The 24,760-nt window shown below is 35.8% G+C and overlaps 3 protein-coding genes and 1 non-coding gene across 12 annotated transcripts; 1 reads left to right on the top strand and 3 right to left on the bottom strand.

The window, feature by feature from the left end:
* Positions 1–705: 705 nt before the first annotated feature.
* On the bottom strand, positions 706–6,263 carry LOC116009843 (leucine--tRNA ligase, cytoplasmic-like). Of its 4 annotated transcripts, none has more exons than XM_031248994.1 (3): positions 6,037–6,263; positions 4,513–4,592; positions 706–4,160 (listed from the first exon to the last, which is right to left on the bottom strand). In XM_031248994.1, exon 3 carries the CDS (start codon positions 4,130–4,132, stop codon positions 875–877), a length of 3,258 nt encoding a protein of 1,085 aa, XP_031104854.1. In that variant the 5' UTR covers positions 4,133–4,160; positions 4,513–4,592; positions 6,037–6,263; the 3' UTR covers positions 706–874. The 4 variants fall into 4 exon arrangements, with proteins under 4 accessions (XP_031104854.1, XP_031104856.1, XP_031104855.1 ...); XM_031248996.1 differs by having other exon boundaries at positions 706–4,151; XM_031248995.1 differs by lacking the exon at positions 4,513–4,592.
* Positions 6,264–10,148: 3,885 nt separating this feature from the next.
* Positions 10,149–10,931, bottom strand: LOC116010794. The gene has a single exon (XM_031250303.1). The coding sequence runs from the start codon at positions 10,929–10,931 to the stop codon at positions 10,149–10,151; it is 783 nt and encodes a 260-aa protein (XP_031106163.1).
* A 722-nt stretch (positions 10,932–11,653) lies between these two features.
* TRNAK-UUU lies at positions 11,654–11,725 on the bottom strand. Its single transcript has one exon. It is a non-coding gene; the product is annotated as a tRNA-Lys (tRNA).
* A 5,422-nt stretch (positions 11,726–17,147) lies between these two features.
* On the top strand, positions 17,148–24,442 carry LOC116010526 (agmatine deiminase). Of its 6 annotated transcripts, none has more exons than XM_031249977.1 (11): positions 17,148–17,467; positions 19,084–19,186; positions 20,486–20,599; positions 20,694–20,783; positions 20,905–20,989; positions 22,165–22,220; positions 22,567–22,645; positions 22,769–22,903; positions 23,330–23,562; positions 23,746–23,898; positions 24,077–24,442. In XM_031249977.1, the coding sequence occupies exons 2-11, from the start codon at positions 19,100–19,102 to the stop codon at positions 24,161–24,163; spliced, it is 1,119 nt and encodes a 372-aa protein (XP_031105837.1). In that variant the 5' UTR covers positions 17,148–17,467; positions 19,084–19,099; the 3' UTR covers positions 24,164–24,442. The 6 variants fall into 6 exon arrangements, with proteins under 6 accessions (XP_031105837.1, XP_031105834.1, XP_031105833.1 ...); XM_031249974.1 differs by having other exon boundaries at positions 19,056–19,186; XM_031249973.1 differs by having other exon boundaries at positions 19,053–19,186.
* The last annotated feature ends 318 nt before the right edge of the window (positions 24,443–24,760 follow it).

Raw genomic sequence — 24,760 nt, 5'->3', positions numbered from 1 at the left:
CATATTATATGTTGAAGGGACTCAAAATTAGGTAAAATTGTTTTTCGTGATCTAGCTTGGAAACAGACTCTCGAGTTACCAAGTGGACAAAAATGCGATATCTACATGAACAAAAAACTTCCTATATTCCAATGGTCATGGCCTAGCTTCTTTTGGTGAACGCCAGAACCCCATCTTACCTCCATACTTGTCATTAGCAACATTTACATTAAGTTTGAGCAAGAGTGAATGGGGTTTCTCCCATCTAACAGTGGAGCTGATTGACAATGAGACTTTGTGCTTCGTTTTCATTTACTTCTCTATGGTCCCTAAGGTAAGCTTTTGTCCTTTCCACAATTATTCTTTCTTGGAGCATAAATGTTGTCATATCTTTTTTTTTCATAAAAACTGTACAAGAACTCATAATAGCATAAAATCTCACTTTTTTCTCTTATTTCCTCTTTCATCTTTCCTCTATCGCTCCTCTTAATTAAACATGCCGGCGTGACCAGCCTCGCTTAAAAATGAGTTTTGAGTTGAACTCATTTTGTCAGCTTTGTCAGTAAGGTTGCAATTTAGGGTGAGATTGGTGAGGAAAATTCCATTATTCTTTTATTCGACTTGAATGTTAACCCTAAACTTAAACTCCATCACCAGGATGCATGGTACTGATAAGCTGTATTAAAAAACCAGTACTACTTTCGGGGGGTCAGAAACCTACTAACATTTTGCCTCAGAGAAAATGCCAGAATGGATTAAAACAGTATTGCTAGTCTGCTTACAATATAATTAACATCCAATGATGAAACTACAATCAGTATAGCAAAATCCAGAAACCACAAAAATTACAACTTAAACCAGATGTGAATGGCAATAGAAAAGTTTGTCTTTGAGTTTACTCATTGATGAAGATTGCGGTTGGATTCCCAGGTGATGGAGGATTCTGTTTCAAAAGCGATGCATGAGGACCGGCTCTTCCAATTGCAGTTGGATCTGCAGCAGACAAAATCTCCAATCTTTCAAGACCAAGCTGTCTTTTGATCAAGTCTGAGTTTGTCTCGAGGACCTCAATCTCGCCAAATGGAAGTCTTAGATCCAGTGCCTGAACCCCTACGGCCATAACTTCATCCTTCTTGAATCTCAGGAATGGCATACATAGCTTCTGTATTTGCTTGAAATTGCCTTCTTTTGCAATTGAGCTCTGCTGTAGTTCAGCGAGGATTTCTTTGTCGGGTGAAAAGGTGCGCGAGGCCATGTCGAATTTCCTCCTGAGTATGTTCAAACACTCCATTTTCCACCCATCGTATTGCTCATTGACATATATCAACCCCACCGTGGGTTTGTTTTGAGCATTCACATTTATGTTGCCTTTCTTCGATCCAGAAACCTGTTTCTGCAGGAGCTTCCTCATCGAGACAATTGAATCTTGCAAATATTTGTTAGCCTTTTTGAGGGTGAGATTTGGTGCCTCGGCTTTTGGCCACCCAGATTTTATGCAATACCCATCTTTCTTCAAAAGTTCCTTCCAGACATATTCAGCATAATGAGGGCAGATTGGAGCAATAAGCCGGGTTTGAACATCCATGAACTTCCATAATAGATCACGGTTCATGCCCCCGGACCCACATGATAGCCTGTATTCATCCCTAGCAGCCTGAAGGTCATAGAAACCTGTCTTCAGAGCTTCCCTGAACATATATTCGCCGTAGTTCTTCTCTGTTGCTTTGACTGCAATATTCATTTCATTAGCGAATACCTGATCAGCATATGTGGATGGCACTCCACTTCTCAAAGACGACTCTGCTGCAAGAACCTCCTGCATCCATGCGATTTCTTTCGTGAGACGTAAGATAGCAGCATTAGCCGTCTCAAACACAAAGTTTGCATCATCCATTCCGTCACCCGCATCAGCAAGAGAGAATCGTGTTGCATCTGCTGAGAACTCTTCAATAGCCTGCTTCAGGGTCCTGAAATTACCTGTAGACTTGGACATCTTCTCAGAGTTTAGCATAATATGACCATTGCACCTGAAACCGCGTGGCCAAAGGTGCTTAGGCAAGATGGCAGTGTGGTTGTAGATGCAGAAAGTAAGATGATTCTGAATAAGATCCTTGCCAGAAACTCTGAGGTCAAATGGATACCAATACTCAAATTCCCTTTTCATCTCCTCAAGGAGAGAAGAAGATATGTCAGAAGAACTAGGATATGGCCCTCCACAAAACAAGAAATCCCAAACTTCATCCGTTAACTGCTCCGGTTTCACTGAAGAGTGGTCGCTACCATACATATCCCCTTTCTGCAAATGATGGCATACAGTATAATATGCCATATAAAGTGTGGAATCAGACAAGGATTCAACCAAAAACTGATCATCCCAAGGAATGCGAGAACCAAGCCCAAAATTGCGTGAGCAAGCCCACTGGTTAAGCCAGCTCAAAGTGTGCTCAAAACCATGACGGGACTCATCAGAATAGAGATTCATACCGGATAAGCACTCCTCTGCAGCATTCCGCCATTCTGGTTCCCCATAGATGATATACCACTGATCAGTCAAAGCCACGACACACTCATCCCCAGATCTTGAAATGACCTTCTTCTCAGGCTCACTGTACACTACAGCTTGATTCATCTCCAGAAGCTTGCTTCTGATCAAACTTTTAGCATCTTGGACCTTCATTCCAGAGAACTCTCCAACAACCATGGTTCCCTCATAAAAACCACCTTTGTAGATTACTTTCTTAGCCTCATCAAGCTTATCTCGTTCATTCTGGCTTTTAATTTTTTTCTCTATGCAAATTCTCTCGGCTGATTTGTCTCCAAAATCTGGGTGATTGATGATAGGCACAATCTCAAAGGGCAAGACCCATTCATCCTTGACACCAAATTTGGCCCTGAAGGCTGGCTTAGACTTCAAGTCATGAAGGGCCATGTAATCATCAGGAGAATCACTGGGAACACTGGTTACAATACCAGTACCCTTTTCAGTAAGAACTGATAGCATCGGCAAAGTGTATATAACTTCATTAAAAGCTAAAGGAGAGCGCAGGGGCAACCCAATAAGATCTTGACCAGTCAATTCAACCAAACAAGTTGGCTCCTCGGGTTTGCGTGACAGCCTCTGGTAAGCCAGATTACGAGCAGCCCTATAAGTCAAGATAAAAACATCTGTATCATTAATCTCATATGCACCGTACTTCCCATCTGGCAGTACCCAAGCATTTGTTTGTCCATACATTGTCTCTGGCCTTAATGTAGCAGCAGCAAGGTACACTTTTCTACCTTCTAAAACACTCATCTTTGATGGAAAAGGTGCAACAACCTCCATCTTGATAAGAGTATACTCCTGGGGAATAACTCCTTCCCCTGAAGCCCGATCATGATCAGCACACGGCTGCCCATCTTTGGGAGAATATATGGCAAACCTGAGGTCCTTAACAATCTTTCCCAAGGATTTTAATTTCCTCACTTGCCACCGCACAAAGGAATCAAAATATGGATTCATATCAGTAGTAATAAATGAGCGCCGCCAATCACAACCCAACCCAAAAGCCTTCAAATCCTCCACAGCAAGCGGTGGGAAAAATGTCAGCCAGTGATACGGATTAGTAAATTTAGCAATCTCCTCATCAGACAAACCGTAGCTTCTCATGATTTCCCACTGAAACTTAGCAGCACCAGTCTTTGCAACAGCCTTTGACTTCTTCCCTTTAAATTTTCCACCTGGAGCAGTCTGATTCCCTACACCCTCACCCTCCGCCTTCACTTCTTGCTCATCAGTTTCCTCTTCTTCTGCAACCGGAAACTGAGGCGGATTTCCAAACATCTCAATCTCATTCGAGAGCTTATCAGCAGAAGCCTTAATAGGCATCCCAGTGCAGTGAAACCCAAAGGGCAAAAGCACGTTTTCACCTCTCAATCTATGATAAGCAGCAGCAAACTCAAGTTTAGACAATGAAAATGCATGTCCCAGATGAAGATAGCCATTCATATACGGGAAAGGAAAGTTCCCAAAAAACTTTTCACCCGGCAAGGGACGAGAATCTTTGGGCTCAGCTCTGAAAACATCCCCCTCTTCCCACCACTTTTGAACCTGCGACTCTATTTCCAACAACCGATCCCTCCTAGCAAAACTCTTCCCACTCTCCTCTGCCATTATTTCCCTACCAGCAGAACTGCAAAAACTACAAATGCAAAACCAAAATTAAATACACCAAGTAGATATGAAATTCTCATAAAGTGATGGATATTACATATTTACATCCACTCACAGAGAAAACTAAGATGCTACAAAATTGTTAACTAGTAATACCAATTGTCAGTAAAATGCACAAGAAATGGAACTCGCAACCTTAATTTATTGCAAATGAAATAGAAAGTAATATATAATCATAAAAATTGCAGATCTATATACCTTAGGGAAGAAAACAGAACAACTTCCACAGCTAAGACAGTTTATATCAAGATTTAGTGGAGAAGTGAGAAATAAAAAGAAAATAAAATAGTATAAAATGAAGCGAAGGTGAAGCAGCAGACCTGAAGATAGATAGGTGGAATGGAGGCTTGGGATGAAGACAGCGGCGCCTCAAAAGATGAGCCACACTGAAGAAGAGCAACTGAGGGAGAAAAAACGACACAGCGAGGAGGACAGTTAGTCCTTAGTAGGATTTTGATGGGCGTAGAAATACGTTACCAGGGTAAATTTTGAAAAATACTTCATGGACTCCAAAAAAGGCAAAGACCTACTCCCAACTTTTACTTCCACTTGTGTTCACATTTGATTGGAGGAAGAAAAAAATGAATGGATAAGCAATTTAGGGGTGTAAACGAGTCAAGCCGAGGTTGAGCTCGAGCTCGAGCTCTTCATTAGCTCGACTGTTCGAACTTGAACTCGAGCTCGAGCCAAAGTTCGACTCGAAATGGCTCGAATTTGAGCACTAGCTCGAGATCAAGTAAGGTTGCTCAAAATTTTATGCTCAGGTTCGAGCTCGAGTTCGTCCTATTTAACTTCATGTTTTCATTAATAATAAAAATTGATGCACTTGTACCCATACATAAATAATTTTAAAAAAAAAAAAAAAAAACTTTAAAAACTCAAAAGTCCAAACTTCAATGTTCAAAGCACTCAAAACAAGTTCACAAATTCACATCAAACACAAGTCAACAACACTGTTCAAAGCATTCAAAATAAGTTCACAACTTCACATCAAACTACAAGTCAACAACACTACAACAGTGATCCTTGATTCCATGTACATTTCAAGATATTTCTTCCGGGATAAGCAGTTCAAAACAAGAAATATATGTTCAATTTGCAAAAAATATGCATAATCTTAGATAACAAATGAAAGTAATTAAAAATAGCCAGACAAGTATGTTATATGACAATACATTTACACAATTTAAGAAATTCAAAACTAAAAAAGTGTGATAATTCATTTCAAAATAAAGCCATTAGCAATTAGCTAATTAGCTATTGTATGCTAATGGCAATAATGCATTTCAAAATAAAGCCATCAACAATTTGTCAATTTCTGATAATGAATCATAAGAAAACCTAAAGCTATTGTATACACACTTGATAATGCATTTCAAAATAAAGCCATTAACATATACTTATATAATTAGCATTTCACAGTTGATAATGCATTTCAAAATAAAGCCATTAGCATATACTTAAACAATAAAGCCATTAGCATATACTTAAATACACAATTGATAATGCATTAGCCATTAGCATTTCAAAAGACTACTTAAATAATATTCACCCAAAGCACAATAAATCGAGGGCAAAGTAAAAATAGAATGAACAGCAATTGAAAAATGCATTGATAATGCATTAGAAATTAGCATTTCAAAAGACTACTTAAATAATATTCACCCAAAGCACATTAAATCGAGGGCAAAGTAAAAATAAAATGAACAGCAATTGAAAATTTAAATATCAAGAAACAGAAAGCGAGTTGGGAGTGAATAACATGAAACATTAACCAAAATTATAAATCAATTGCAAACCAGCACACATTATAAATTTCACTGCAGTAATCCAGGAAGCGCTACCTTGGTTCACAGGGGAGGCTAAGTTCAGAGTCAGCAACTTCGTCGTTGGCAGGGGCTGAGGCGGAGACCGGGCAGCAGCTTCGTCGTCGGCAAGGGCGGAGGCGGAGACCGGAGTAGCTGTCGGAACTCGGCAGTTGTCGACTGTCTTCTTCGTCGGGGTAGCTGTCGGCTGGGGCTTGGGGGAAGCGATAGAAGGGGCGAGTGCAGAGAATTAGGGGTAGGTATTTTGGGGGCTGGGGTTTCAAAATTAATTTTTAAGTATTAAAAGATTTTAGTTTTCTAAATTTCAAAAAAAAAAAAATAATATATATATATATATATATATATATATATATACACACGTGGCTCACCAGGCGCCAGTGGCTCGATGAGTCACAAGTTTAGAATATTTGAGCTCGAGTTCGGCTCGATTATTAAACAAGCTGCTCGAATTCAGTTCGAGCTCGATTTTGACCGAACTTTGACAAAGTCGCTTGCAAGCGGCTCGGTTCATTTACACCCTAATAAGCATCATGACCCCTATTAAATTAAGAAATCAAGGTGTACCATGTCATATGGAATAAAAATGAAAGTAAGAATTAGGAGTGCATATAGAATTATTTGTAAGTTTTTTGCCCTTGATTTTTACCGGGGTTCATCCACAAATTTTTTGCCATTGGTTTTTTGCACATAGAAATATTTACATATTTTATTATGTTATTTTTTGAGAAAACACATTTCTAATTGAAATTTTTTGACATTTTTAGTTTTCTTTTAATAGTGGATTCAAATTTTTTACTTTGTAAATATTAGTGATGAACTATAAGGCAACTTCGCTAGTCCAATAACTCAAACAATAAGCTTAATAGATAATGCCCAACGAATTAACATTTTATAAGACTAAAGTCGGACCAATATGCTATAGTTAGGAAATTTACTCACTCGATCAGTTTGTCTTGTAGGGGTCCGACTAACTAACCTACACTACCATGTTACCATAGCTATTTGATAACATTAACACGCTAAATTGTGTAGCACACAACATCCATCAACTAGAGAGTGTCATGTCAACCAACTCGTTCGTGGCACAAGATTATGATTTATTATAAAATAAGTTATTGGCTCTATTATCTAGATCATCCACACCTTCTTGTGCACCTCATTTCTACATATTGTACTCGTTTATTACTAATTGAAATTATTTGACTCCTTTAATTACTTTTCTCTCAAATGCTTTGTACTAAAAACTTACTACACCTAACTTATATTTCATAAGTAATGAGGAGTACATTAGCATCCCCTATTTGTTATATCGGTTTGAACGTAGTAAGTACACAAACCCTTACTTTTAGCATAATTTTAGCTATCAATTAGTATTTTCATGTTTAAATATGAACGATAGAAGTTTCTTGGAAAAAAAAACTTATAATTTAGAGTCATTTTAAGTTCAAGTACCATTCTACTAGCCATTAATATTGGCGCAACAATTTTTTTCTCAACAATATACTCAGTCCCATGTTAACATATGAACGAAAAGTTGAAACATTAAGAATTAAGGGGAACATTATGGCATTGTTTGGTAACATAGTTGATAAGTCAATTTTGGGCTGGTTGACTAATCAAGCAATTGAAAAGTGTCTAATTGAATGGCGAGTTGATAAAATATTCTGCATCACATTGGACAATGCAAGTGCTAATGACAATGTGATTAAATCATTAAAATCTGTTTTAAAGAATTGGGGTACTTGCATTTTAGATGGTGAACACTTACACATGAGGTGTGCTGCACATATATTGAATTTAGTTGTTCACAATGGTTTGAAAGAAATATCTAAATAATGCAATTAGAGCTGCTGTTAGAAATTCCCCAACTAGGCTTTCTAAGTTTAAAGATTGTGCAGAAAGAGAGAAAGTTGATTCAAATAAATCACTTTGTCTAGATGTACAAGCTAGATGGAATAGCACCTACCTAATGTTAGATGTTGCTGAAAAATATCAAAGAGCATTTGAAAGATATGAGAGGCAAGATGCTCAATTTGAAATTGAATTGGTAGGTGCATCCACTAGGATTCCAACTGAAAGTGATTGGGAAAATGTTAGGAATATGGTAAAGTTCTTAAAGTGCTTTTATGAGATGACAACTAGTGTGTCTGGCAGCTTGTATGTCACTGCACATAATTATTTACCAGAAGTTAGTGCAATTGATAACATATTGTGTGAGTGGCAGTCTTCTACTGACATTGAATTGAGTCTAATGGCTAACAGAATGATAAAAAAGTTTTAGAAGTATTGAGGAAAGCCCGAAGAAATGAATAAACTGATTTTCATTGTAGTTGTGCTTGATCCAACTAAGAAGTTGGAATTTCTTTCAATTTTGTTGATAGACATGTATGGTGAAGAAAGAGGAAGAAAGTTGGAGAAGATAGTTAAGGATGCAACTTATAAACTTTTTGATGATGATAAGAGCCAAGAATAGTCAAGTCCAGGGTCGATTATAGGACATTAATGCGCGGTTTTGTCACCCATTTATAATCATTCCATGCATAAAAGACTCTGATGTGATCAAACATGCAAACTCAGTCTTTTTATTATGTTTCGGAGTGTTCCCGCAGGACAGAACAGAAGGACGGTTTTTACTAGCAATTGTTTCCTCCCATATGAGTTTGTAGTCCTCCCTAGTCAGCCAAGCCGCTTCAAAATGAACCGGCCGAAGGCTCCTATCAGGAGGGTTGTCCGCCTCTTCTATAAAGAGGATGGGGTTATGATCCGAATACAAACGCAGAAGGACCGCCACTTTCGCCTCTAGGAAGGCTAACTGAGCTTGAACGTTCCAAAAAACTCTGTCAAGCCTTCTCATCTGTCTTATTCTGTTCCCCGCAAACCGGCACCAGGTAAATTTAGACCCCAAGGCACCAGGATCTAGAAGATGCCTCCACAAATTTTTGACAGTGTTGTATGTTAACGGCCGAGCTCCCCCATTGTTCATCTCTTGTTGCGATGTCATTAAAGTCCCCAAGAATAACCCATGGACCCTGAATTATTCTTGAAAAAGTCTTACAATTATCCCAAAACCTGCACTTAGCAAGAACGTTAGGCCGAACATAACCAAAAGTGAAAAAGCGATCATTAAGTCGGTTCTTCACCTTGGTGTGGATGGCTTGGGAGTTGTGGCTAACAATCTCTAGATCAATGTGACTCTGCCTCCAGAAGAGGAGGAGGCCTCCCGCAAAACCTAGCGACTCAACCAGAAAATGCTTGTCGTTGCCTAAGCTGGCGGCTAACTCAACCATTTTCTCAGCCTTAGCCGAATGAATCTCAAGAAGGCAAAGAGCATCAGCCTTAGACGTGATCAGGAGATCTTTGACATGATTCCTAACCCGGCGATTGGCGATGCCCCTGCAATTCCACGAAATGATCTTCATGGATAATTAACGGGAAGGGGGGAAGTTTGATGGCCGCCTTCCCCGAGCGTAAGACACGAAGACGAACCAACGTCAAAGGTACGTTGGTTCTCAAAGGCAAACTCCTTAAGAAGAATATGAGACTCACCAAACTGAAACAAACCAGATGTCTCTAAACGGCCAAACCAGTCATTAGGCGTGGAAGTCAGAACACAACTTGCGGTACCCCCGCGAATAGAACCTCTACTTTTGTTCCTAACTGCCACTTGCGAACCCCCACGGCCTCTTCCATTTTGGGTGGAAGTGTGGCGGTTGCCGGCGGTAATCCCGGGTGCCTTGGGCGGAACAGGGTTGTAGTGATTCTAGGGGGTTTATGAAGGGAAGGTGACTAACCTTTGGAGTGCTCACTAGGCTCTTTGTGCTTCTTCCCTTTCGCTTTAGTTCTGTTACTGTATCAACTGCCTCACCTTCATCAGCCAACACGTCGAACTGTTTGTTCCCCTTTCGTGGTGCTGGTTTCGGATGATTAGGCTGGCTTTATTGTTTGCGATTGTCTTTTGCTTTGGGTTTTCTGGACACCAGCATCCATAATCCATATCGCAGTTTGTCGACAATCGGTTCTGGGATTGGAGGCGGAACTTCATACTACTGTTCCCCAACCTTCTCAGCAGGTGGCGAACCATTCAAATCCATACTAGTTTTTTCTGGCGTTACGTCTTTGTTGTGAGGGCACTATTGTTCTCGATGTCCTACAATGCCACATCCAAAGCATATCACATGGAGGCCTTCGTATTCGACGATTTGCACCGTGTTCCTGACCCATATTTCAGAGACCAGGGATTTGTTAAGATCAATTTCAACCGCAGCACGGGCGAATTTTCCCCTCTCTCTTGCCATTGTAGTATGATCCAACTTGAGAGGTTTCCCTACATTTTCTAGGATGTGTTTTATAGCATCATCTCTGAAATATTCAACCGACAAGTCCGGTAGCCTAACCCAAACGGCCATCTTGGCAATCTTCGTCGTTTTGGGTTTGAACTCTAGTTCACTACGTTGGGTAGCAATGTAGTTGTCAAAAATTTTCCACGGTCCGTCGAGAAGAACGTGGAGATAGTCTTGTTTGTTCTCAAAGCGAGCAACAAAGCAATTGTAGCCGATATCCATGAGATGTACTCGCCCTTGAAGCCCCCATATGGATGGTAGACGGTTGTTCATAACATTAAAGATGATGTATTTACCTAGATACTTAACGATAATCGCACGTCTCCATTCGTGACACCATTCTCTCTGAAGTTCTTTCGGATACGTGACCCTTGGTCTTCCGTCGGAAATCTCCTGCGGCTCCATCTCTGAGTTAGATTCAATCTCAGGTTCTTCGAATGCCCACTCATGCCCATCAGTTTGCAGATTCTCTAGACCATTAAAGGACGCTTGAGCCGCTACTGTGTCGGCAAAGGTACATTTCGTAGCCCGAAGATTCTTCACAGAGTGTTGGTTAGGTTCGTCGTCCACCATTCGGACATCTGCCGGAGGAGCCTCAGATGCCGTTGGTGGCTACATCGCTGCCCCCACCACCGGTCGCCGTGAACGACTAGGGTTGGAGGGAAGTTACCTAAAATAAACGATAATAACAGTAGGAATCGACTTATTCTTTAGAGAGAATATTTTCCTTCCCTACAAATCTCTTCATGTATAAAATTTCTAACATTCTAAAATTAAAGGTTTAATCTTTCTATTTTAACAAATACCACATTTATATTACTAAATATAAATTCAAAACATCATTTAACCAAACCAATCCAAATCTTCAATTTCAAATTCAAACTAAAAAACATAATGTAATACTTAATAAACATTTGCATAAAATATATAAATAAAAATTGTTTATATTAATAAATTTGTTTTTATCTAAAATATTACAAAAGAAAAATTATTTATTTATATTTATAATATAATAATTATAATAATTTATTATTTTTATTATTTATTTTCATAAAAATTATTTTTTAATAAATTTATTAAAATCATATTAAAAAAAAAAAAAACAACAACACTAAAGGAGAGCCGGTATATATTTTCATCTCTCGTGGATTGGGCCGTTGACTTTTTTCATATATCTTCTATTTACTTTGGGTCAGTGCCGAAATAAGCCCGAAGTATATATTAAAAAGAACTATATCCTTCAGGGAATGGGCTATACAGTCCAAAGACTTATGGGGATCGAACCCATACCCAAACGCCGTCCGTGGGGATCGAACCCACGACCACGTGGTTAAAAGCCACGCGCTCTACCACTGAGCTAGGACGGCCATCTGACGGTGATTAGCAATTAAATTCTTTTGAAAGTTTCGCACTGATTTCATGCTATTTCTAACCACATTGATTGCAAATCTCGAACATAAATTTACGCAAGTTATATTATTGTTTATGATTGAAATTCATATTTAAGATTTACATTTGACGCGGGATTTGGTTGAATTAAAGTTATGTTTAAAAAAAAAAAAAAAGAAGAAGAGAATATTACGTTTTTAATGCATTTCATGAATTTTAGAGTACTTTTAATCTTTTATATTAAACAATGTAGCGGTTAAATTTATATATTTTATCACATATTTAGATTGATAAAGTTAATTATTTATATTTATGTAGTCCCCGTCGTTATATCGTGGATCAGGATCCGTGCACTACGAACCATGTTCAATATACAGAATTTGACTTTATAAGGTACAGAATTATATATTTGGGGACACATAAACACTTAACATAATAAACATACACATTATGAAATTGAAATTCATAATGTACATAATTATATTGGTGAAGATACATAAATTCATAACATTATACACATGCTACTTATCCATTCTGTATATTGGACCAAGGTCCACAATGCAATGTAGCGCAAATTATGCTGTGGACCCAGGTCCACCTTGCAAGGTGGACCTGGGTCCAAAACTACGTCGTTTTGTCTTTTAAAAAAAAAATTAGTAAACATATTACTGAATATAGAGTTGTCCAAAAATGTGTGAATGTAGAAGTTTCAAAGTGTGAATGTAGAGTATAGAAATCGTGAATGTAGACTTGTGATTGTGTGAATGTAGAGTTGCCCAGAAATGTGTGAATGTGGAGGTTTCAAATTGTGAATATGGAGTATAGAAATCGTGAATGTAGAGTTATGCATGTGTGAATCTGTAATAGAGTTAAGAAGTTCTAGCAACTTGTAACCCTGTAATGTGTGAATGTAGAGTTCTCAAGTTATGAATATGGAGTATAGGACCTGTGAATATAGAGTTTTGAATGTGTGAATGCATAACAGTGGTAATATAGTTACTAAACATATAATCTTGTAATGTGTGAATGTGGAGTTTACAAATTGTGAATGTAGAATATAGTGTATGTGAATGTAGAGTTTGTGTTCCACATTTCAGGCCAATATGTTTAGTAACTTCCACGACATAACTATTGGCACTGTGGACCCTGGTCCACGATATAAATTATCCATCGCAGCTTAAATATAATGGACTCATCCTAAATGCGTAGGACCTATCACTAAAGACATTACAGAGGTAAATCGCAAATCATAGAAAGGTAAAGTTGAATTTTTTGTCGAGTAAATTGGACTAATCATACTATTTTTTTTTTTTAACTAAACAAACTAACGAAGTGATATTAGGAGCTCAGCAAACTAGAAAATGTGTATACTAGAATAGATTTTGTTGATTTTATGGCTTGTATGTGTCTCCTAGTATTCTATGTATTTAATGTGTGATATTAAATATATTTTTTAATCATGTGATACTCTAGGTTAGTGTATGAGTATATATATACTAGTATTGTCCCGTGAAATACACAGATAAATATTAAAGATTTGTTTGTAATGTTATAATGGATAAAAAATATTTTTATTTATTAGCTGACAACTATACTAATGGTATTTGAAGTACCAAAAAAAAAAAACATGAATCATACTTTAATTTTTGAGAAAAATAAATTAACCTTGTATATTATGTACATGACAAAATATAACACATTACTAAACATTTCATTGTAAACAACATTAGTGGTTGAAATACTAAAGTAGGCTAGTATTTTCTCCGTTTGATGCACAAATACAATTGTATAAGTATTGTTTTAATGTAATGATACTAAGCAGATTTACTTTTACTAAAAATGTAAGTATAATTATACAATGCAATATTTAATATTTTTAAAAGTTTAATTACGTTATTATTGTGTTCATTTTAAAGTTTATTGTTACATTAAAATGATAAGTTACATTTGTACTATTATGACAGCATAAGCATGAATTGCACCTTTAAAATTTGAATGGTAGTCTTAGATCAAAAGGTGTCATTGTCATGCAAGGAACAAATGCATTAGTTCCTACATTGCTATAAGAAAGTATTTTCCTTTCAATGATATGTTGTGAAAGTTTTGTTATAAGAACAATGATACATCTCTCCCATTCGCTAAATTCATAGCCTTTCACACGCAACCAAAACTCTAACTTGAAATGTACATTTTTTTAATCCAAATACTAATTATGTTGATTTGATATGAAAACCTTATATGGAGACATTTGCAGTTAAAATAAGAATTAATAATTAAGATTGATAATTAATTAAAATATCAAACTTTTTTAAAAATTTAATACAAAAATATTTAAAATTACAAATTTTAAAACCTGTTATCAAGTACAAACAAAAAAAAAATATTGCACTTCATTTCATGGAGGTATCTTTAACAATCAACACATTTTGAGCTCTACAATGATAGTCCGAATTATAGGGAAAAAAATTAAGATTAATGTATGTGTCTTGAATGGCAAGTAGACTCCAAAACAAACTTACAATGATAATCCAATTATGTCCTCAAAAAGCCAAAATCAAGCAAAGATGCTAAAAATCCATAGCTTTAAAAATTAATCTCACGGCATTTGCTAAATTGAAATCCACTACAATTTGAGATAAAACCTATTTCCCAACACAAAATTTTCCTTTTCAATTACAAACTGTAAGAAAATGATAGATACAGTTCTACCAACTCAAAATCAAGCAGAGATGCTAAAAATCCATAGCTTTAAAAATTAATCTCACGACATTTAGAACTATTTTTCCCTTTGATCTCAATGCTGCCGAAAGAGTTCTCCAAACAAATGTCTTTCCAGTTCCTCCATAACCGTAGACAAAAAAAACTCCTCCTTGATTTGAATTTACATCATTCATTATTGTGTTATGAATAAATTTCTTAACTCTCCTGCAGTTGCCCACTGACTTGCTTCAACAATTCCATCAATATATTATTTGTCGTCTTCCAATAGCCTAAGTGCATAACATGCATCACGGTAATTGTCATACAACACCTCATTGATTGTTCACGTAAGCCCTCAGATTACATTCAAAAGACATCTCAAATAGTACATCTCACCACTTCCAGGAGGAACATAAAAAACTCAACCAATTGAGAATCCTCGTTGTCTTAGATCAAATTCCCTTGTTGCTTGTTCTCAAACGAACTTTGTTGGCATCTCTGCATAAGTTAGTTGCTTTGCCTCAAGGTATTTTTTGTTTGCCTCAAGCCAAGCCAAAAACATGCTATGTTTTTCTGCATGTCGTTCTACAATCACATTGATTGGAGCATCCTCATTAAAATAAATGTTTTGTTCATTTGGCAGATGAAAATTCAAGCGCTCTAAAGGAGGATATCTGTATTGTATTTCAAAACCTAATATCCTCCAAGCAGCTTCGCAATGCGATACATATCTACAATCGTAATACATTTTGACCTCATCAATAGTTATCCCAGATTGTTTATCTGTAGCACTTTGATAAAAAGAAGTTATACTTCGATCGTTGCCTTTGTTTACGTACTTGAATAGATCTTTGATAGATCGAGATTTGAATACTATAATATACATCATATAGTAATCTATATGTATATATTAAAAATACACAAGATTAAAATATTTTAAACCATAATTGAATTGCATGGTATAATAACTATAATTTTGTTTAATAATTTTTACTTTTCGTGTGACTATTTTGTTAATATATGTACATAAATATTTTTGTTAAGTATTGTAATATTATGTTGATTGATTTCAAATTTTAAAATAAATAAATTAATAAATATATAAATGCATATATAACGTACAAACACACAACCGTATAATTGAATAACATTTAATTACATACATTAACATAATATAGTAATACATCTTATGGAATACTATAGTATACATCATATAGTAATTTGATTGTTGGAATTTTTTTTGAATATTATCATGAGAGAAATTTAATTACGTACATTAACATAATATAGTAATATTTTTTTTTTGGAATACTATAATATACATCATATAGTAATTTGATTATTGGATTTTTTTTTTGGAATATTATAATGGGAGGAATTTAATTACATACATTAACATAATATAGTAATATTTTTTTAATACTATAATACACATCATATAGTAATTTGATTGTTGGAATTTTTATTTATTTTTGAATATTATCATGAGAGGAATTTAATTAAACATAATATAGTAATATTTTTTTGGAATACTATAATATACATCATATAGTATTTTGATTGTTGAACTTTTTTTGAATATTATCATGAGAGAATTTAATAACGTACATTAACATAATATAGTAATATTTTTTTTTTTACTAATTGAATTGCATGATATAATAACTATAATTTTGTTTAGTAATTATTACTTTCCGTATGACTATTTTGTTAATATATGTACATAAATAATTTTGTTAAGTATTGTAATATTATGTTGACTGATTTCAAAATTTTAAATTGATTAACTAATAAATATATAAATACATATATAACCTACAAACATGCAACCGTATAATTGAATAACATTTAAATACGTACATTAACATAATATAGTAATATCTTTTGGAATATTATAATATACATCATATAGTAATTTGATTGTTGGATTTTTTTTTAATATTATCATGAGAGGAATTTAATTACGTACATTAACATAACATAGTAATATTTTTTTGAATACTATAATATACATCATATAGTAATTTGATTGTTGGAATTTTTTTTGAATATTATCGTGAGAGGAATTTAATAACGTACATTAACATAATATAGTAATATTTTTTTAATACTATAATATACATCATATAGTAATATATATATATATATAGATTTTGGTTCAAATGCGGTGGCGAGCTCCGGTGCGGTCATGCGGCTTAATCTGCACCGTCTAATTTCATTAATCCTACTGAAATTTGCGTATGTTTAAGTGGGGTTATTATGGTAATTTTAGCATTTATATTACGTGAATTGGAATGGTGCATTTTAGTACATAGTGTGGTGCGTTTGAATACATGTTGTGGTGCGTTTGAATACATGTTGTGGTGCGTTTTATTACGTATGTTGATGCATTAACTGTGTTGTGGAATGATGTGTTTTAATTTATTCGCTGGTGCATTTTCATACATAGAATGATGTGTAACTGTGTTGTGAAATGGTGTGTTTTAATACGTCGCCTGGTGCATTTTAATACATTGAATGGTGTGTATTTTAACACGTGTTTCTAATAAGTGTGGTGTATTTTAATACGTAGAATAGTGCATATTTTAGCACATGTTTTTGAATATGTGGAAATAGTGTATGCTTATAATCTGACATGAGGCATGTGATACATTTTAATACATGTGTATTAAGTAAATGCCAAACTAGGGCTCAGTTTCAGTGGTTCGCAACTTCACATTTCAGATTTCCCACAGTCCCACTCTCGTCTCTCACTCTCTCCGCTCCAAATTTCACAGTTTTCAACTTTTCACCGCAATCCACCGCCACGGCGCCACCGCCCACCGCAGGCCAGCGCTCACCGGAGACCGCAGTCCGCAAGCCAGGCAGCCAGCCGCCCACCGCCCGCTACCCGCCGCCTGCTGTTCATCGCCCGTCGCTCACCGCCTGACCCTCGCCGTCGACGCTCGCCGCCGACGCCAACCGCCTGCCGGCTGCCGCTCACGCTGTCAAAGTGTCAATTCCAGATTTCTAGTCTACAGGTCTAGACTCGACGATTTCCAGTATGATAATGTTTATTGCCTTAAAGCCCTTAATCATTAATTTCTTAATTGACTTCTTATTTAGTTATTTGTATGAAGTGTAGGCTGTGAGCCTGTGACTTCTAAATGCCTTTTCTATTCACAATGTATGAACTTTAAGTATATTGGAGATGGCTATGTTGATGGACGAGAAAATTCAGATAATATCTGACCGACAGAAATGCCATTTACTCCGTAACAACTAACAACTACAAAAGTAGGGGGCCCCAAACGGAGCCCAGAAAGCAAAGTCCAATGTTGTCGGACATCACCTCACAATAGTCACATGATAAATTGTCTGGGCTTTTTTTTTTTTTTTTTTTTGCAAACCGCATAATTTTTTTTAAGAAAAAGCAAGAAACATATAAATACAGAATCAGCGCTAAAGTCCAATGTTGTCGGACATCCCCTCACAATAGTCACATGATAAATTGTCTGGGCTTTTTTTTTTTTTTTGCAAACCGCATAATTTTTTTTAAGAAAAAGCAAGAAACATATAAATACAGAATCAGCGCTAAAGTCCAATGTTGTCGGACATCCCCTCACAATAGTCACATGATAAATTGTCTGGGCTTTTTTTTTTTTTTTGCAAACCGCATAATTTTTTTTAAGAAAAAGCAAGAAACATATAAATACAGAATCAGCGCTAAAGTCCAATGTTGTCGGACATCCCCTCACAATAGTCACATGATAAATTGTCTGGGCTTTTTTTTTTTTTTTGCAAACCGCATAATTTTTTTTAAGAAAAAGCAAGAAACATATAAATACAGAATCAGCGCTAAAGTCCAATGTTGTCGGACATCCCCTCACAATAGTCACATGATAAATTGTCTGGGCTTTTTTTTTTTTTTTGCAAACCGCATAATTTTTTTTAAGAAAAAGCAAGAAACATATAAATACAGAATCAGCGCTAAAGTCCAATGTTGTCGGACATCCCCTCACAATAGTCACATGATAAATTGTCTGGGCTTTTTTTTTTTTTTTGCAAACCGCATAATTTTTTTTAAGAAAAAGCAAGAAACATATAAATACAGAATCAGCGCTAAAGTCCAATGTTGTCGGACATCCCCTCACAATAGTCACATGATAAATTGTCTGGGCTTTTTTTTTTTTTTTGCAAACCGCATAATTTTTTTTAAGAAAAAGCAAGAAACATATAAATACAGAATCAGCGCTAAAGTCCAATGTTGTCGGACATCCCCTCACAATAGTCACATGATAAATTGTCTGGGCTTTTTTTTTTTTTTTGCAAACCGCATAATTTTTTTTAAGAAAAAGCAAGAAACATATAAATACAGAATCAGCGCTAAAGTCCAATGTTGTCGGACATCCCCTCACAATAGTCACATGATAAATTGTCTGGGCTTTTTTTTTTTTTTTTTTTTGCAAACCGCATAATTGTTTTTAAGAAAAAGAAAGAAACATATAAATACAGCAGAAGAGATAAAGTCCAATGTTGTCGGACATCACCTCACAATAATCACATGCTAAATTTTCTGGCCCTCATAATTGTTTTTAAGAAAAAGACAGCAACTTATAAATACAGCAGAAGAGATAATTGCATTTGCACTGAGAAGAATTTGAAGGAAGCAGATGGACTTGAAGGGAAAGCCGATTGACCATGGCTATCACATGCCTGCTGAGTGGGAGCCCCATTCCCAGTGCTGGATCGGTTGGCCAGTAAAATTTCTACCACTCTTTCTTTCTTTCTTTCTTTTCTGTACTGTGCTTTGCGCCGCTTGTTGTGTTTGCTATGATGTTTTGGTTAGATTTTCTTTCCTTGATGTCTGAACTCTTGTTTGGGGTTTGGGGTTTATTTTGATATTAAGAACTGGGTTAATGGATTTGTGTTCCTGGGTTATTTGAAATTTCTGGATTAAGGATGGCAGGGAGGGTGATACTTTTGTTATATCTCGATGACGAAAATTTGGCCTAATTTCCTTAGGCAAAAGTGAACTTTATCAAAACCCAGCTGACAATTCATTTGTTGGTCTGATAAAAACGATGCTAACTATTCCAAAATTCAAAAGAGTGGAGTTAGAGAGCTTGTAATAGACCGATTTTGGTTGAGGTTAAAGGTGGAAACTTAAGTTTGAGCTTTAGCAGAAATGGAGGAAACAGTCAAGAAATGGGAGGGTTTTAGAGAAGAAAATATGGAGAAAAATCATGAAGAAATAGAGAAAAAGCTTTGTGTAAGGGGCTGTAACTTGAGCTTAAATTAAGAGCACAACACACTGGTAAGCTCATAAATCGAGGAAGAAATCTCTGAAGAAATGGGAGAAATAATAGAAGAAAGGAGAGAAAATTGTATCGAAATCCACAGCTAAAAAATGTCTGATTATTACAACCAAGTGATTTAAATTAAGACAAGCAAAACAACAAAACATCATAACAAACTCCCTATTCTACTGGATCTCCCTTCACAGAATTCTGGAGCTGCCCATTCCTGTGATGTCATTTAGCTGAATAACTCCAACAGTTACTAATTGCAATGGCACCTTTTGGGGTGTCCTACTGTTATCCAATTCACAGCTCCAATAGAATTCACCAACGCACAGTTTATTTCTTTTAAAATCCTCAGTACAGGACAGAACTAAATCTTTAAGTTCATGTGAAAGTTCGATACTTCTAAATTTTATCAACAGCAAATATTGTGACAATTAATCTGCTCAGTTTTCCACTTGGAGTTGCAATCTGTTTGTACATAATTCAGTTTTGTGAGTAATTCCAAATTTTTTTCTTTTAAGGCATTTTACTGTGTCTACTGCTAGTTTGAGCCCTGTTCTGCAATCCTTCAGGTCCCAGTTCAATATTTTCTTTCCCTTCTATGTAGTGCAGCTTCTGACCTACCAAGAAAATAAACAAATACTGTGGTTTCTCATGTTATTTATTTCTTAAAACTGTATAAACCTTGTTGTGATGATAGTATGGATTTTCTTCACTCTGTAGTTATATCTTTTTCTCTTCTGCGAGTTGTAGGAACGCCCAGATAACTGGAGGGACTATGCTGTGCATGCTCAACGTGTATTTGCTCGTGTAGCACAGGCTATCTCAAGATTTGAACATGTCACTGTTTGTGCTAGTTCCGCTCAGGTTAGTAATCTGGTGTATACAAGAGAGGTTGAGATCGTTTTTATGAACCCTTGTACTTACTCATTTTAATTACTATTGTATGCCCTCTGGACAGTGGAACAATGCACGTGATCAGTTACCAAAACATATCAGGGTTGTTGAGATGAGCATGAATGATTCTTGGTTTCGTGATACTGGTCCAACTGTCAGTTCCTCTTTTTGTCAACTTGTTTTAATTAATTAATTATATCATTATTTTCATTAATTGGATCAGTTAGTTTTTATGAAATGTAGTTAACATTTTACACTCACTTCAATGAATGCAGTTTGTTATCAGAAAAGGTGCAGAAAGTTCTCAAAATCTTGAGCCAAGTGTTGCAGGGATTGACTGGACCTTCAATAGCTGGGGAGGTATGCCTTCAAATTTATACTTGCAATGCTGGTCATGAATTTTGTGTTTCTGTTCTGTCAAAGTTTTCTATGGCTGTCATATTATCAGCCAATTGAGTGTAGGATCCTCCGACTTAATACGTGTCAATGCATTATGATGACTAAGAGGAGTCCTGCCTCTAGCTGTTCTGTTTATACTTCCTATTAATGTATTAAGGCATTGTCATCTTGGGATCCAGTTTTATAACAATTTTAACTGTAGTTGCAATTTTCAGGAACTGTTTATTTACAGACTATATTGAAGTTTGTGCATTGTAGATGAGATATTTTGTAGTGAGGCTTGCAGCCTCTACTAAAAATGTTGCATATCTTTCCCATCATATCACCACGAATTCAATATACTCCCTCTGTCCCATTTTATGTGTTTGGTTCGGTTAACGAGGCTTGACTGAAGTTGTTTTAAATCCAATTTTTCATAATATTAATTTTAGTATTAGTATACAAAATTTATATATTTAGAAACTACACTAAAAGTACTATTTAACACAAATCAAATTTAAAAATAAGAAAAAGATATTAGAGAAAATAAACAAAGAACAAAGAGTTTGTTTGACCAATGAATAATAAGCAGGACAGATAAAATGGGACAGAGGGAGTAGTACTCAAGAGGTTGGGTAATTTAGTCAACTTGGACCTGAGCCTTAGTAGTTGATCTTAGCTATCCTATCTCCTGATTGCCAAGTACAGGGATTTCTAGGCTAAGGCATCAAGCGTGTAACTCCTCAAGCTTGACCTCTTGGCTTCTTGACCTTGAGGCTTGTTTTTGTCTGGTCTCTGGTTACTCTGGCAAATTATATTGTGGACCATGGTCCAATGTATTGATACCCTTCCAAAAAGATTTTAGGTGTACTTGAACTCCTTTCAAAGATATTCTCTTAGTATTACATGGATTCTTAATCAGTAGGAAATACATCCTTTGCAAGCTCCTGTCATTCTGAGTTTATGTTTTGAGTGACTTGCACCATCATGTTTTTCTCTGCTTGCTTTGTACTTTGGAGATTTATGTTTCTGTACTGTGTTGTGTCTAGTCTAGGATATATATAGTTATATACGATTAGAGTTGCTATGCATGATGTATATCATATTGCTTTTTCAAAGTTTCAAAACATTAAGTTTAGTTGCTGATTCAATCCCAGGAATCGAAGATGGATGTTATGCAGACTGGAGTCAGGACCTTCTTGTTGCAAGGAAGGTATGCCTAGATCTAAATCTATGCTGCAATCTCGCTGTAAACAATGCAAGTTTGGTTTCCTCTGTTGAAAAACAAAGGGTTGTGTCTGTTTATAAATAGGTGCTTAAATTAATAGTTATCTCTCTCTCTCTCTCTCTATATATATATATATATATATATATATATTAGAAAAATAGAATTATAGAAATATATTGTAACCTTTCAGTATTATATATATTTTCTCATTCCTAGATTCTTCATCTTTGCTTCTGCTAACTGGCGGGTGGTTGTTATTCTCCACCCGCTAGGCCTTTGGATCATTCAAATTCAACATTTTGATATATTGATTTATATCCTTGCATCTCAGATTTTGAGCATTGAAAGGTCCCCAAGGTTCCCTCAGACTATGATTCTTGAAGGTGGAAGCATTCATGTTGATGGAGAAGGTAAATCTGTTCTTTCTTGTAGAATTCTTTTTAGTTCTGAAATGTAGCCTTCTCTCTTTGCCAGGAAGGTGGCATAATGATGAGTGTTGGATGCTAATTGCTTAAAATTTGTGTTTCCTCTAGGTACTTGCCTCACCACGGAAGAATGTCTCTTGAATAAAAACAGGAATGCTGATATGACAAAGGAAGAAATTGAGAGTGAACTTAAAGCATATCTTGGAGTCAGCAAGATTATTTGGTTACCTCGTGGGTTATATGGTATATTGCTTATCTATTTACTGTGTGATTGATCAGCATATTCCCATGCTTCAATGCTTTTGTATTTTTCTCTTACACTCTTATGGCCAACCACGTTCTATTTGCACCTACCCCATTCACCATCATTACTATATACCGTTTTCTCATTATATGCATTGCTATTTTACATGAAGAAAACGATTAGATTTCAAATATGAACTAACTCATTTTAAAAGTTGTAAATTATTGAATTTGAACAAATTTTCTAATTTTCCAATTGAAAATGAAAACTTCGAAAATTTTTGAAATTTTCTGGAACTAAACTGGCATAAAAGTTTAGTCTTCAGGGCTTCTTAACAACAAAATGAAAGAAAATTGATGCTTTTCCCTTTATTCCCCTTCTCTTTGAAGGATGAACTAAAAGGTGGACTTATCGCTTTATTGCAGGTGATGATGATACAAATGGTCATATAGATAACATGTGCTGTTTTGTGAAGCCTGGTGTCCTTTTATTGTCTTGGACTGATGACAAGGATGACCCTCAGCATGAAAGATCCTTGGAAGCTCTTACTGTTCTTGAAAATTCCACAGATGCTAAGGGTAGAAAATTGCAGGTGATAAAACTCCATATACCTGGTCCTCTCCATATGACACAAGAGGAGGCAGATGGATTGGTCGAGGTAACTAACTGTCTTTGCTTTTGGTGTACGGTGTCGTTATAGTGGGTTCCATCATAAACACCTAAGATGCCATCTTTACATAGTAGGAAGATACTCGGAGAACTACAGCTTGAACATTTAATTAAAACTCTGAAATGAATCATCTTTCCTGTTACTAATTAGGAACGACAATTCTGAAAATAGGGTGATGGTAAACCAAGACTTCCAGGTACAAGGCTTGCCGCTTCATATGTAAACTTCTACATTGCAAATGGGGCAATCATCGCTCCACAATTTGGAGACAAGTGGGATGATGAAGCAGTTCGGGTCCTGTCACATGCATTTCCCGATCATGAGTTAAGTGAAACTGCAATCACCCCCATAGATTGAACATAGAATGATATTTCTTCTGATTATATGTTGCCACCCTGAAATCAGCTTGTCAAGTGCAATATCTTTGACATAAATGAGAATCCTTATATATTTGGTGAACTTAACATCTGATTTGTAAAAATAAATAAATTGTTTGGTTCAGGTAGTACGAATCGAAGGTGCAAGGGAGATAGTGTTGGGAGGTGGAAATATACATTGTATCACACAACAACAGCCCCGCAGTCTATGAAGACTGACAAAGAAGATATATCAATTGCAGATTGTTGTGGTTCACCTTTCTTATGAGTTGGCACATCTGAAATTATATTCTGCTTGCTAATATAATGACTATTGCCAATATGGTTAATTTTAGTGAGGTTCAAAGAGTTGATTCTCTGATTGAATCACTCTGTTTTTAGGTTAATATCGTTGTTGTATCATTGGGTCTCACTCTTTTGCCTTCTTGCATACAACATTGAGAATTTTATTTGACATAATAAAGATACCTTTAGGGGGCATTTGGTTATTACTTTGTTTCCGTCAAGCTGTGAGATTACCTGATAATGTTATATTATTTCAAAGTTGATGCGGCAATAATGTTTCAAGATGATGTGATTACGCTCATTTTCTTAGGTAATCTTAGATTACCTTGAATTATTCCAATTTTGCCCTTGTTAACTAATTTTTACTAGTTACTACCTCCGTCCCAAAATGGTTGTCTGTTCGTTTAATGAGGCTTGATTGAAGTAATTTTTAATCCAATTTTTCATAATATTAAGTTTAGCATTAATATATAAAATTTATATATTTAAAAACTACATTAAAAGTACTATTAAACACAAAAAAT

This window comes from Ipomoea triloba, chromosome 2 (genome assembly GCF_003576645.1).
Source record: "Ipomoea triloba cultivar NCNSP0323 chromosome 2, ASM357664v1".
Taxonomy (NCBI): domain Eukaryota; kingdom Viridiplantae; phylum Streptophyta; class Magnoliopsida; order Solanales; family Convolvulaceae; genus Ipomoea; species Ipomoea triloba.
Note: the sequence above shows the minus strand (reverse complement) of the source record. Positions and strands in the feature narration are given on the sequence as shown.

Bases quoted from the DNA above. Each gene is read 5' to 3' on its own strand.
- LOC116009843 (XM_031248994.1), bottom strand. From the start codon at position 4,132: ATGGCAGAGGAGAGTGGGAAGAGTTTTGCTAGGAGGGATCGGTTGTTG.
- LOC116010794 (XM_031250303.1), bottom strand. From the start codon at position 10,931: ATGGTGGACGACGAACCTAACCAACACTCTGTGAAGAATCTTCGGGCT.
- LOC116010526 (XM_031249977.1), top strand. From the start codon at position 19,100: ATGGACTTGAAGGGAAAGCCGATTGACCATGGCTATCACATGCCTGCT. The intron at 20,600-20,693 runs GTTAGTAATCTG...CCCTCTGGACAG, and splicing joins TTTGTGCTAGTTCCGCTCAG to TGGAACAATGCACGTGATCA. The intron at 20,784-20,904 runs GTCAGTTCCTCT...CAATGAATGCAG, and splicing joins TTCGTGATACTGGTCCAACT to TTTGTTATCAGAAAAGGTGC.